Source organism: Euprymna scolopes, chromosome 18 (assembly GCF_053919585.1).
Source record: "Euprymna scolopes isolate OS-2025 chromosome 18, ASM5391958v1, whole genome shotgun sequence".
Classification (NCBI taxonomy): domain Eukaryota; kingdom Metazoa; phylum Mollusca; class Cephalopoda; order Sepiida; family Sepiolidae; genus Euprymna; species Euprymna scolopes.
Window position 1 is genome coordinate 17793475 of NC_136499.1, and position 13825 is coordinate 17807299.

General features: G+C 33.5%; 2 protein-coding genes across 2 annotated transcripts in view; one reads left to right on the forward strand and one right to left on the reverse strand.

Annotated features, from left to right (window-relative positions):
• Positions 1-13825, forward strand: part of LOC145297508 (ras GTPase-activating protein 3-like) — a 471570-nt gene that overhangs the window by 307323 nt on the left and 150422 nt on the right. The window lies entirely within an intron of this gene.
• Positions 1-13825, reverse strand: part of LOC145297899 (ras GTPase-activating protein 3-like) — a 65207-nt gene that overhangs the window by 21168 nt on the left and 30214 nt on the right. The window contains exons 11-12 of the mRNA XM_080144235.1: positions 11716-11839; positions 5847-5953 (exon numbers count right to left, since the gene is read on the reverse strand). Of these exons, the coding sequence (XP_080000361.1) occupies positions 5847-5953; positions 11716-11839 (231 nt within the window). The remainder of the gene's footprint in view (positions 1-5846; positions 5954-11715; positions 11840-13825) is intronic.

Genomic DNA, 13825 nt, shown 5'->3' on the forward strand with positions numbered 1-13825 from the left:
TGGTTCGGTATGCCTTGTTCAGCTCTACATCAATTTTATGGCAAGTAGCAACCTTCACGTGGTGCCCCTGTTAATCTTTGGAGACCGATTGCTACACCACGCATAGAAATATACCCATTACCAGAGGTGGTAAAAGGATTAACCCTCGGCCACTGGAAGTAACCATGAAGAAGAGGCTATGACAAGGGTCATCGACATGCTCACACAAGAGGACTTCCATGGAATCTTCCAGAAGTTGTTGGAATGGTAAAAGTGCATTGCAGCCGGAGAAGATTACTTTGAAGAGGACCATAGTTTCATGTGTATATCTAATCTATATATATAAAAGCGAAAATGTGTGCACGTATGTTCGCCTTTTGTGTATGTCCAAGAAAGGCTTTTTTCCGAGACGCGGTCGGTCGGCTCACAACTTCTTAAAACTTTTTATATCACATATAAATCATAATATTTACGAGTTAACAAAAGAGGTCGCCTGTCTATTTAATTTGCTTGACTCTGAAAAAATAAATATTCAACATTTTTCGCTCGCTGCATGTGGATTAGGCTTTTTCGTATAATAAAATCGACACTAATCCTGGCTGTATTTTTCCGGTCGCGATCGCCGGAAATGTCCGAAAGCAATCAGCTTTGATCAATGTGGAAATTTTCCTTATATCAGACAATTGCTATTCAATTTAGACAATCCCCTTGTTATGGGGAGTTGCCCTCCCCCCAGCATCTTGGGAAAATAAAAATAAAAAAAGCGTTCCCGCACAAAATAAAATACTACTCCGCAGTCAAAGTTGACCTCATTAAGTCATTAAAACATGCACCTGCCAATTTTTAATAATTAAATAAATTCAAACGCGTTTCTGTTAGTATTTTGTGGTGGCCCAGTGGTTAACGTGGCACGTTTTTTCACACTTTAATTTCCAACTTTGCCTCAAGGGTTCGGGTTCGAGCCTCATACTTACCTACCAAAACATATTTTTATTATTTATTTACACAAACACCCGGGTGTTTTGATTTACCCAAAACCACACACACCTCCAAATACCCGGGCAACACCGGGTACCCCCCGTTAGTCTATATATATATATAAAAGAAAATGTGTGTGTGTGTATGTGTGTGTACTTTTTCTGTATGTCTGCAAAAGGCTTTTTTCAGGGGAGCGCTCGATAGGCTCGCTCATTCTTAAAACTTTTTATATGCTGTCTAGATAATAATATGTGCGACTTAACAATGGGGGTCGCGTGCGTATTTAATTTGCCTGACTTTTAAACGCCATTTTTTCCAGATTTTTAAATCGCTGCGTGTTTCTTTTGCCATTCGGTATAAAAAAAGTGAAACTTGCTTCGAATGGGCCAGGTGGTCTCCAGAAAGCGATGTAAATGCTTGGTCAATGTCGGCTTTTCACTTTCATATCAGACGATTGCTTTCATTTGCACAACACTCCTCTAATAAACGGGGGAGCTGGTTTTCCTCCCCAAAGTTGGGTTTTCACCTCATTAAAAACTGTCCTGCAGAAAATGTTAACTGCTGAATAGCCATTGCTTACGTCGTCGTAAATCTTAACTCCGCGACTTCTATTTGACCTCATTAAGTGGGCACCTGTTAATTCTACTTAAATAAATTCAAACGTCTTTCACTTATACTTTCTTGCTTGTGGTTAACGCCTCACTTTTTTTTTCCAACTGCGCCTCAGGGCTTCAGGTTCGATCCTAATTAACTACCCAAACTTTTTTATGGGGATTTAAGAGCACACACACCTCCAAACACCCGAGCAACGCCGAGTAGCCCCGCTAGTCTATATATATAAAAGTGAAAATGTATGTATGTATGTTTGTATGTCTCGCAAAAACTTTCGACACAGGCCACGGATTTTCGCTAGATAGGTATCATTTTTAAGTTCGAACCTTCGTCCGACAAATATCGAAAGAAATGGCCCAAAACATTAATTCCTTCACCCTAGAATCATCAGTTTTGTACAGGGAGAGTGTAGCAAAAAATCCTTCCTCCATTTTGCCTTTTCCACGACTACTGCGACCATGACGTCATGTTTGACCTAGAAAACATTCATGTTAGTTTAACGTGCTGTTTTTTTAAACGTTTCATTTTGTCACTACTTAGTTGTTTGTCTCTTTGGCATACGCATAATACGTTAAGCTTTTTTTTCCCGCCTTATCCTCGAGGCTTCGGGTTCAAACCCACCTTCCGACAAAAAATATTTTTTCTTTTACACCTCTAAACACCCCACTCCACCCCTACACACATCGCTGTTATCTTAAAATTGCACATTTTTTTTCTGATTTTTTTTCGCTGTTTTTTTTTGTTTTGGTTTTTCCGATTTTTTTAACAGGGTTATTACTTACCCCCCACCATACACACACCTACAAACACCCGGGCAACGCCGGGTACCCCCCGCTAGTATTATATATGACTGCATATTATATATTACTACATATTTTTTACATATTATATATTTCTACATATTATATATTGTTATATATTATATTATTATATATTACTATATATGTTTTATATTACTACATATATGTTACTACATATTTTATATTACAACATATTATATAATAGTACTTTTTATAATTACAACATATGTTACCACATATTTTATACTACTACATCTATATATATATAAAAGCGAAAATTGTGTATGTATGTTCACTTTTTGTGTATGTCCGAGAAAGGCTTTTTTCCGAGAAGCGATCGGTCGGCTCACAACTTCTTAAACTTTTTATATCACGTCTAAATGATAATACCTACGAGTTAACAGGGGTCGCCTGTCTATCTAATTTGCTCGACTTTTAAAAAATAAATATTCAATATTTTTCGATCGCCGCATGTGCATTAGGCTTTTTTGTATAATAAAAGTGAAACTAATTCTGGCGGCATTCTTCCGGCGCCGGAAACGTCTAAAAGCAATCAGCTTTGATCAATGTGGAGTCTATTCAATTTGGATAATCCCCTTTTTATGGGGAGCTGCTAACATTTTGGGGAAACAAAAACAAAAAAAAAAAAATAAGGAAAGTGTTCCGCAGTAAATAAAATACTGCCCCGCAGTGAAAGTTGACCTCATTAAGTCATTAAGTACGGGCACCTGCCAATTCTTAATACTTAAATTAATTCAAACATGTTTCCGTTATTATTTCGTGGTGGCCCAGTGGTTAACGTCGCACGTTTTTTTTCACACTTCAATTTCCAACTTTGCCTCAAGAGTTCGGGCTGGATCCTTCCTTCATACTTATCTACCAAAACTTTTTTTTATTTTACCCCCCCCCCTCGACACAAACACCTGGGTGTTTTGATTTACCCAAAACCACACACACCTCCAAACACCTGGGCAACGCCAGGTACCCCCTGCTAGTTTATATATATAAAAGTGAAACTGTGTGTAGGTGTGTGTTTTTGTATGTCCGGCAAAAATCTTTCGACAGACGCGTCGGACTGCGACAAAATCGGTATCATTTTAAAGCTCGATGTCTCATACGGCAAATATTGAAAAATTGACCAAAAACATTAATTCTTTCACTGTTAACTGGGCTGCTTTTTACAAGGAATGGTCACTTTTTCGTCGACATTTTTGCAAGTCATTCAAACTTCGCATAAAGGACATTATTTCAACCGCCTGTGATGTCATAATCATGGTGGGCACATCGAGAAGACTGATTGATTGGTTTTTTTCGCCTTCTCTTTCTCCTGCGTGTTATGGGTTTGAGCCTGCCTACTACTATTTTTTTTTATTTATTTATTTATTTTTTTTTGATCAGCCAACACTATTACAGACATCTCCACACATACGGGGAACACCGGGCACCCAGATTTTCTATGGTCCATGACCATAAAAGATTCACAAACATCATCTAGCTACAGCTGCTGTAAACAAATTTACTTTCTCTGATTACCTAAGACTAAACAGAAATTCCATGAACAAAGTTTGTTTCCAAGAGGCAGTTTATACTAAAAATGCCGGAAGATGTCGAATGAAAGTTTTGTGAGTTTTTTTTTTTTTTTTTTTTTTTTTTTTTTACACAAAAGCCAGCCAATTTTTTATTTAATAAAAAATATATTATTTTTATTAATCCAAAAATGATCCAATGAAAAATTAATTGAAAAATGAAGACAATATTTTTTTTATTGTTACAAGGCAAATACAATTTTTACGAAATTGTAAAAATAAAATTCAAATCAAGAAAAAAAGAAAAAACTTATTATAAGGTCAGTTTTATAAAATAACGAACAAATGATAACAAACAAATGATAGCAAACAAAATGTTTATTTTTTATATATATTTTTTTTCAAAGATGTCTACCTGCGATTTCATTGGCTCAGCGTTTTGGCACTTTTCTACTTGATAAATTTACATGATTTTTAGAATATGATATTTTCATTTCATCACAGGTATATACATCATACTGATTTTTCTTTATTTTTTTGTTTTTTAATATTGGGAAAATTCTGGACAAGAACTTTTTAATTGACTAAAATTTGCAGAAATATGGTAAACGGGATGTGTTCAACAATGTTTTTTAATTTTGTCAAGTTCTTTTTCAAATTTAACCGATTATTGAATGTATTTTTCTTTGAAAGATATCCATTAAATAAATATTGGCGCTTGCTAATAACTTCCTTTTTGTGAAAAAACAAAAATGAACTCTATAGTATACATAATGAGAAGAAAATATCAGAAACAAATTCATTTTAAGCAATTTTTTTTTTTCCAATGCCTTCCTTACGCATCTTAAGAATGGCATTTTGAAACTTTGCAAGTTTAAATTACTTGTTCTTTCACACGTTTTAATATCGTCACTGTTCATTTAGGCAAAAATTTGATTTTCTTATTCAAAAATATGTACATCACACAGATTTTTTTTTTATGGTCGTGGTGGGGATTCTGGACAATCATTGAAATTTCTTATACATTTAGAAATATTTTTTAAAATTTTTTATCATTGTTCAAAAGAAATTTATGTATTACTGTATGCAAATGCCGAGCTGAATGCGAACTGAAATCACCGTAAGTAAAAAGAAAGAGAACAGGGTTCCTACAGATTTTCAAGGACTTTTAAAATTTTTTCAAGCATTTCCCCAGACAAAATTCAAGTTTTCAAAACAAAATTTGATACATAAACAATGATATAATAAACCAAAAACTTAATTGACAACAGGAAAAGTCATTTTCATACAAATACAAAACAATATGTCTCTCGACAATCATACTTACATTCCCTGACCAACTTATATTTGGCCAACCAAACACAATCAAATATTATTTTCCTCATTATAGATTGGTTTGTCTTACTTTTAAATTTCCGATATTGTGGATACAAGAGTTACGTCCCTTTATCACAAAACTACCAGATATTTTTATATGGAAAACATCAGGTAGTTTTGTGATAAAGAGACATAACTCTTATAAAGTACCCGGAAATAAATGCCATTGTTAAAATGAAGGAGTGGAGTTATTACTTGTCCTATATTCCTTATGACATACTTTGCTACAACATGATGGGTCTAAGTGCATAAACATAGGTTGGTTGGTTGTTTTTGTTTTACGGCATATCAACCTTTTTCAGGTTATTTAATGCCGAATCTAGTTATTTTGAGGAACGATTTTTAATGGAGTATATATTTTTTTTAAGTCAGATTCTATTTAACCCATAGTTGGGACCCTAACAGGTACTACCACTCCTGAGAGTAATGGCAATTAAAGGGTGGCTCCACACTCCCCAAGTCCCGCAAGGTGGGGGCCCTCACCATCGGATATAGTTTTAGGTCATATCCAGGACCTAAACATAGGTAATGGTATATTTCATTGGTGATGGTGTGATTTTAGAAAATATTTTACCTGAGTGCTGTTCCGCAGATCAAAGAGTTTGGGTCCCAAAATGGCAGGTGCAAAAAAACGAAGGAAGACAAAGCCACTAACCACCTGGTACCGAACTTCTCTATTATCTGAAATATTAAAAAGAAACGAAACATTTTTAAAGTTACATTCTTCTTATTTTTGAAAATCTTATTCTAAGATATTTTCAAAACATCAATTTTAATTTAATATTTGGTTATAGTCAGATAACGTATTCCCTAATTTCTGGCATAGTGCTACCGGAAGCAGAGACAAGGTGAACTAGTTCCTTTATTTTTATTGTTCTTCAGTATTTCTATTGTGAAGCAATTTATTGAAATAAAATAGAAAAAAGGACATTAGTGAAAAGTATACAAAAAACATTAACAAATTTATACAAATAAAAATAACAGTCTTTATTTGCACGTTTGATAACAAAATTAAAAAAAAATGTTTTTATTTTATTTAAAATTTTACAAGAAATATGTTTATGAAATTATAAAAATGAAAGTTTTTTCTTTGAATAAATATATGTTTATGAAATTTATAAAAATAAAATTAATTTATAAGCATGACAGAAGAAATGCAAAGGAACTGATTTGCCTTGTCAATGCTTCCAATAGCACTACGCCAAAAATTAGAAAGTATGTCAGCTGATTATAACTTAAGGATTTTGTTTTACAGCATGTCAACCTATTTTCAGGCTATTTAATAGAAGATCTAGTTATGTTAGTCAAAGTTTTTTATGTTTCAAGTTTTAATATTTTCAAATATTTAATATACAAGGGTCATTGCAAAATGCTTCCTATTTTTTTTACTCAAAAATTAAATCATTGAAGAGCTAGGAAAACGGGAGTGGTACATTAAAACAAACAACCTTTTGCGCTCCAGAATTTTTTTTTTTTTTTTTTTTAATCACCACCTTTCTCAGTGCACTTTTGATGTCTTGATTGTAAAAGAACCTGCTTTGTCACTCACACCTGTCACTCACATTTTGAAATCGAAGCTAACTAACATCTAACTGTGCTGACATCAACTGCATTGGCTTTGTAAATGTTTAACAGGCACCGGTGAATGTTGATCGGTTCAATTTCTTTTGCATGAAAGAATTCAATGATGCATCTCTGGAAGGACGGACAGACAGAAAGAGAGGGAGAGACAGACAGAAAGAGAGGGAGGTAGGGAAAGTAAGGAAGATATGAAAGGAAAAGAGGAAGGGGAAAGAGTGAGAGAAAGAGAGGGAAAAGGAGAGAAAGAAGGGAGGAAAAAGAGAGGGTGAGAGAAAGGGAGGGAAAAGAGAGTGGAAGAGAAAGAGAGGAAAAAGAGAGGAGGAGAGAAAAGAGAGAATTTTTTTTTTTGTGTGTTTAACGGCATGTCCACCCTTGTTGGGTTATTTTATGCCGAATTGTGGTTTAGTGTTATATTTTTTTTTATTTATAAACAAAAATATATGATTAAATATATTTATAATTGAAATATAGTTTGCATTAAAATTTAATTAGATTTGTAAACGTTTTAATACAAAATTTAAATTAAATGCATGAAATGTATTGAAATGCAAGTAAATTTGCAATAAAACAATTTAATATGAATTTGCGTTGTGTGTGTGTAAATTTGTGATGATAAATATTTGCTACTTAGGTGTAGTTGCGTGTGTGCAAATTTGTGATGATAAATATTTGCTACTTAGGTGTAGTTGCGTTTGTGTAAATTTGTAATGATAAATATTTGCTACTTAGGTGTAGTTGCGTTTGTGTAAATTTGTGTGAAAGTGTTATATTTGCATAAAAATATTTAAAATAAATTTGCATTACGTGTGTTAAATTTGTATTAGTAAATATTTATTACTAAGGTGTAGTTGCATTTGTGTTAATTTGTATAAGAAAGTAAAATTTTATTTAATTATACTTATGTATGCTAAAAGTGCAAAGGATTAGTTTAGAAATACTAATTCGTATTGATTTGTATTGTCTTGCTTATTCACACGTATATGAAAATCTATATTTTTGTATATATACCAATTTCTTTAAGGTAATCGATTATGTGTTCGACTTCTTTGTTTTTGAAAAGTTCTTTTATATTTCTGTCTTTGTAATATTTTCGTATTATAGGCAGAAAATCAATGCATTCAATAAGAAAATGTTTGTTGTCAGCGGAACCTGACATGCAATACACATTGGCGTTTTCTCCTTTAAGTAAATATGATTGCGTTATGTATGTGTGACCTATACGCAATCTCGTTAATACAACCTCTTCCTTTCTATTTTTCCTGGAATGTTGTTCCCAGTTACCAATTGTTGGTTTAATGGCATATAGTTTATTGTTAGTGTAACCATTCCAATAAATTTGCCATTGTTTTTTAATGCATTCATTTATATTTTTTTTTTAATCCGTACAGGGGACTTTAAAGTTTTCATCTTGATTTTCATTTAGAGAAGCCTTTGCTGCCGTGTCTACCAATTCGTTTTCTCTGATACCGATGTGGCTAGGTATCCAGCAAAGCACAATTTCTTTTATTTTTAAAAATTTGCTTATTCTAGCCTGTAATTTTACTAACAACGGGTTTTTAGACTTTTGTGTTTTTATTGCTGCTATAGCTGATAGCGAGTCAGAGAAAATTATATATTTTATTTTGTCATCCCTGGAGATGAAATCAGGTGCCAAATCTATTGCACAAACCTCTGCATTAAAGATTGAGGTTTCTTTCAAGAGATGTTTTTAAAATATTTTTTTATTATATACAGCTGCGCTGCCTATTGCATCAACCTGTTTTGGGCCATCCGTAAAGATGTATGCATGTTTAGGATAATTGTATTTGATTTGTTCAAATTCTTCTTGATAAACAAGAGGGTGAGTTTTTCCCTTGCAGTGTTTGCTAAGACTTTTGGTACTATAATGTTCCAAGGAGGTATTTTTGAAGTAAACGTTTTGTGAATTTTTGTTATCGGGATCTGTGCTTCTTCAATAATGGGTTCCATTCGTAGGCTAAATGTTTTGATGGCTTTTTCTTTTTGTTGAAATAAATGCTTATACTTGGGATAAAACGTGCAGTCGTGCGCAGGATTGTTGGGATCTGCCTTCAATTTTGTATAACAATGCTAACTTGTTATATCTGAGGTTAGGTGGAGGCTCATTTGGTTCGGCATACAAACTTTCTACTAGGGATGTTCTGAAAGCTCCCAGTGCAAGTCTCAGTCCTGTATGGTAAATGGGATTTAAAATTTTAATGTAAGATTTTCTTGCTGCTTGGTATATATAGCTGCCATAGTCAATTTTTGATCGAATTAGGGATCTGTACAGGTTTAACAAGGTTTGCCTGTCAGCTCCCCAGTTTGTATGGGCCACAACACGCAGAAGTTGTAGTGCTTTATTACATTTTTTTAACATAGTTTATGTGGGGAATAAAATTTAGTTTTTTATCAAAAGCCATTCCTAAAAACTTATATTCATCAACAAAGGGATATCTTCTCCATAGAGTTGTAATTTGGGATCATTGTGTAATTTGTGTTGATTGCAAAAATGAATGCATTTAGTTTTATTTTTTGAAAATTTAAAACCATTTTCTTTTGCCCATTTATTCATTTTGTTTATACTATGTTGCAATTTTCTTTCAATAGTATGGCTGTGCTTGGAACGATAACTTATAGAGCAATCATCCACGTACAATGTTCTATTTATGTCAGGAGTAAGTTCCTTTACTATGTTATTGATTTTAATATTAAATATTAAATAGGGTTGTTGTGTGGCACACCTTCTTCCTGTTTATTTATATCGTTTAGAGTAGACCCTATGCGCACCTTGAAGGTTCTGTTCATTAAAAGTTTTGAATAAATTTGGGAAGTCTACCTTTAAGTCCAAAATCGAATACATCTTTCATAATTCCGAATTTCCAGGTAGTATCATAAGCTTTTTCTAGATCGAAAAAGACAGTTGTGGCATGTTCCACTCTTATGAAGGTTTCTCTGACACAGCATTCTAAGTTGACCAAATGGTCAAGACATCCACGATTTTTACGATAACCACACTGTGCATTGGTTATTAGTTTGTTTCTAAATACCAAATCAGGCAATGATTTACCATTCACTCTAATGTTTTGCACATACAACTTGTTAGTGAAATTGGTCAATAATTTCCAGGATCTGAAGAATCTTTTCCTGGTTTTGGTATTGGAATAATCTTTGTATGTTTCCAATATTCTGGGAACTTTTTTTTAATCCAGATGTCATTGTAGATTTTTAGTAAAAGTTCCAATGAAGTTTTTGGAAGTATTTTCAAAAAACTATAGTCGACCTCATCTGGTCCTACGGCTGTGTTGTGTGATTTGTTTATGGAATTTTACAATTCTCTTGTTGAAAATGGTTTATCATATTCTTCAAAGTTTTTGGAATTCAAGTTTAGCTTGTACTTTTCGATATTTTTTTTTGATGGTTTGGAATTCTTTGTTATAGTTTTTTGAAGAAGAGTTCTCTGAAAATGTTTTGGCTAGTTTGTTCGCTATAGCCTTTGTTTCTGTTATTTTGGTATTTTCAGTAAAAAGATGTTTAATTGGTATCGGGTTATGTTTTCCATAAATTTTTTTTAACCATTTCCCAAACTGTCTTTGGTTTAGTGGAAACATTGATCTTGCTGACATATTCTTGCCAGTATTCTTTTTTGGCTTTCTTTATTATTCTGCGTGATTTTGCTCTATGCAATTTGTATTCAATTAAGTTGCTTGTTATTGGTTCTTTATTAAATTTTCTTAATGCTGCTTTTTGTAGATTTATTAATTCTTTACATTCTTTGTTAAACCATGGTCTATTCTTTTTTCCTGAAGTAGTGTTTTTGGGAATGCACTCGTCTCCTATTAATATTAATGTTTGTGTAAATGTTTCGATTGTATCAATGTTGTTTTCTGTCAATTGTTCTGAGATTCTTGAATTTTTCCCAGTTGGCTTTGTTAAGTTTCCATCTTAGTGGATGTTCAAATAATTTTTCATGGCTTTTGAGAATGATTGGGTAGTGATCGCTACCACAGGCAGCATCGAATACGCTCCAAGAAAAATGTGGAAGGGTCACATATAGTTAAATCAAGCAAACTAAGTGATCCATTTGTTGGATTGATGTGAGTGGCTTCTTTTTGGTTGAACAAGCATAGATTATTTTTATTTATTAGATTTTCAATTTTCTTTCCCTTTCTATCTGTTTCCTTGCATCCTCATAAGGTGTTGTGACTATTTAAGTCCCCTAGGAAAATAAAAGATTTGGATATTTTCTCTATTAAGTTCTCCAATTCATTTTCATCTATTTGTTCATGTGGAGGTATGCATAAATAACAAATGCTTATCGGTTTGTGTAAAGTTGATCTTATGGCAACCGCTTGCAAATTTGTTTTTAATTCAATTTGGCTCTGGAGTATGTTATTTTTAATGAATACTGATACACCACCAGAGGCTCTAAGTCCTGTATTATGAATGTAGTTATATTGTTGATAGTGTTTTATATTCAAATTGTCCTCATTCTTAAGGAAAGTTTCTTGGAGACAAATAACCAAAGGATTAAATTTGTTTTGCAACAATAGAATTTCATTGTAATTTGCTTTCAATCCACAACAATTCCATTGGATTATCTTGTAATTCATGATGATTTTTTTTTGATTTGAGGAGTAACTTCAGTTTCCATGTCTTCTAATTCCGTAAATCTATTTGTAATAGTTGTAGTGGCTTCTGTTTGTGGTAATTTCTTTATATTATTTTGTTTTTTGGTAGATGTATTTTTTGTTTGTTTTTCAAGTGTGTTTTTGTCCTCACGGGGAAGACGTATTGGTGACTTGTGTGGTCTTTCTTTTAACTGATTTTGTTTTTCCTTAGTTCTGAAGGGTATGTATACGAACCTGGGAAATGTTTTCTTGCAGCTTCTCTGAGAGTGTAGAAAACTTCACACATGATTTGGGGACAAACAAAACCAGAACGAATGATTGATTTGAACATCTTCTCTACATACGACTTGAGATGCTCCTAGATAAAAAAAAAAAAAAAAAACTAAAAAGAAAACAGTGAACAACCAAAATGTAAATTCATTTTAACATATGCATGCATGTATCATGAATTAAAAAAATGGTGTATCAGTTTTTTTCATTGGGATTAATGACAAACTAGAAACTTATTGAACAAGTTGCAAGACCTTCATAGTCATCAACTATCAAAGAGGATCGAAAGCTTGGCAACTTCATAAGGGGGTTACCATAGATCGAACTAAATAACGAACAGATGTCTGAGCAACCACCAAAAGGCAGACCTGTATTAGCCACTTGTCTACAAATGGAGTCAGTGTTTGTGTTTAGCAGCTTTTCAACCATTGCAAGGTCATCTCAGTTCAAGCTACTTTTTCTTCCCAAGTTTTTACAACGCTTCTATATATTTTTTATTCTTTACAAAGTTGTTTTTGGCATACAGGATAGCTTTGTTTGATTCTTAGATTTTGGTTTTTTTTTTTTTTTGTTAGTTTTTCATTACAATCATTAAACTGAGGCTCATATCTTCCAAACATATGTGGATCAGTCTTGTGTGGCCGATACGTAAACATGTTAATACAATGCTTTTTTTTTCCCCCTTCAGTTGATTAAGAGTTTCAAACGATTTATTTTGTGGAAAGACATTCCATATTGCTTAGCATTTTAATTTTCTGAATTCTTTGGCTTAAAAACATTTGTACGTGGTATCTTGATTATCTTTATTAACAGCTTCTTTTATTAATGTATTTGCCTTTTCATTGGCTTTAATATTGCTAGGACGACAGCTCCCCTTGATTTTTATCCTAACTGATTTTCTGTTTCAGGCAGAATTACCTGTTCCTTAACTCTGTTATATGAGTTCATACATGGATACGCGAGAATGGTACGAGACAGATGCTGGCAGATTCAAACAAACAGAGGATTTTGAATCCAGATGAATGAAGATGGAAGTTTATTACATCTGTCTGTGATAGTTGTAATACACAAACTCAAGCCGTATGTGAGCATTCTATCTGTTGTCTCCTTGTAAACAAAATGTCTGCATCAAATCAACTATGAGTATGCTCATTTCTTCCAGTCATTCATGTGCTACACACACATATTCGTCTTTGGACATAAATTTCTACACGACATTAGGTTCAAAAGAGAGTCGCAAACCTGATAGGCCCTGAACTGGCATCTAAGCTTCAGCCTCTGTCCCATCGACGAAATGTTGCATCCCTCTGCCTTTTCTACAAGTATTTTAGTGGCGAATGCTCTGACGAACTGCAATCACTTGTGCCCCCACGACGTGAGCACCCTCGACAAACCCGACAGGCTGCTAAATCCCACCCCCACACTGTAGAGATCCCTAGATGTAAAAGATCTTTTTACTCCAATAGTTTCTTCCCCAGAACCGCTAGACTCTGGAATTCCATTCCAGGTCCCTGCTTCCCCAACAGTACTGACGTGCAGAAGTTCAAGTGTAACGTGAACCGACACCTTGCTGCCCAAATCCCTACATAGTACCCCAGTAGTTGTTGCCCCTGATAGTAGCCCCCTACACCAAAGTGGCAATTTGCCTTGTTTGGGGTGAAAATGTAAAAAAAAAAAAAAAAAAAAAAATACTGACATTTTCATAACAAATACCAACATTTTCCTTTTGCGCTTTCAGTAAATTATATTTTTCAAATATATTGGAAGATGTAAGGATAGTGCAATAGAAGTCTGTAAATATTATCAACTGATTTTTTTCTGTTGATTTCTTTACAAGATCAATTACCATTTTTAGTACTTCCCGAGTTCAATAAGATACGCTTGAAGAAGGCCAGAAGTTACATCGGCCGAAATGTTGTGAGAATAATATGCAAAATGAGAACAGTAGTCCCAAATAATCCAAATTACCAATCCACATTTCAAAAATTCAGAAACACAATTACATTTTATTATTCTTAATATGCTGCAACAATCTACGAGAAGAACTGATGAACCAGAATCAAATATCGATTTT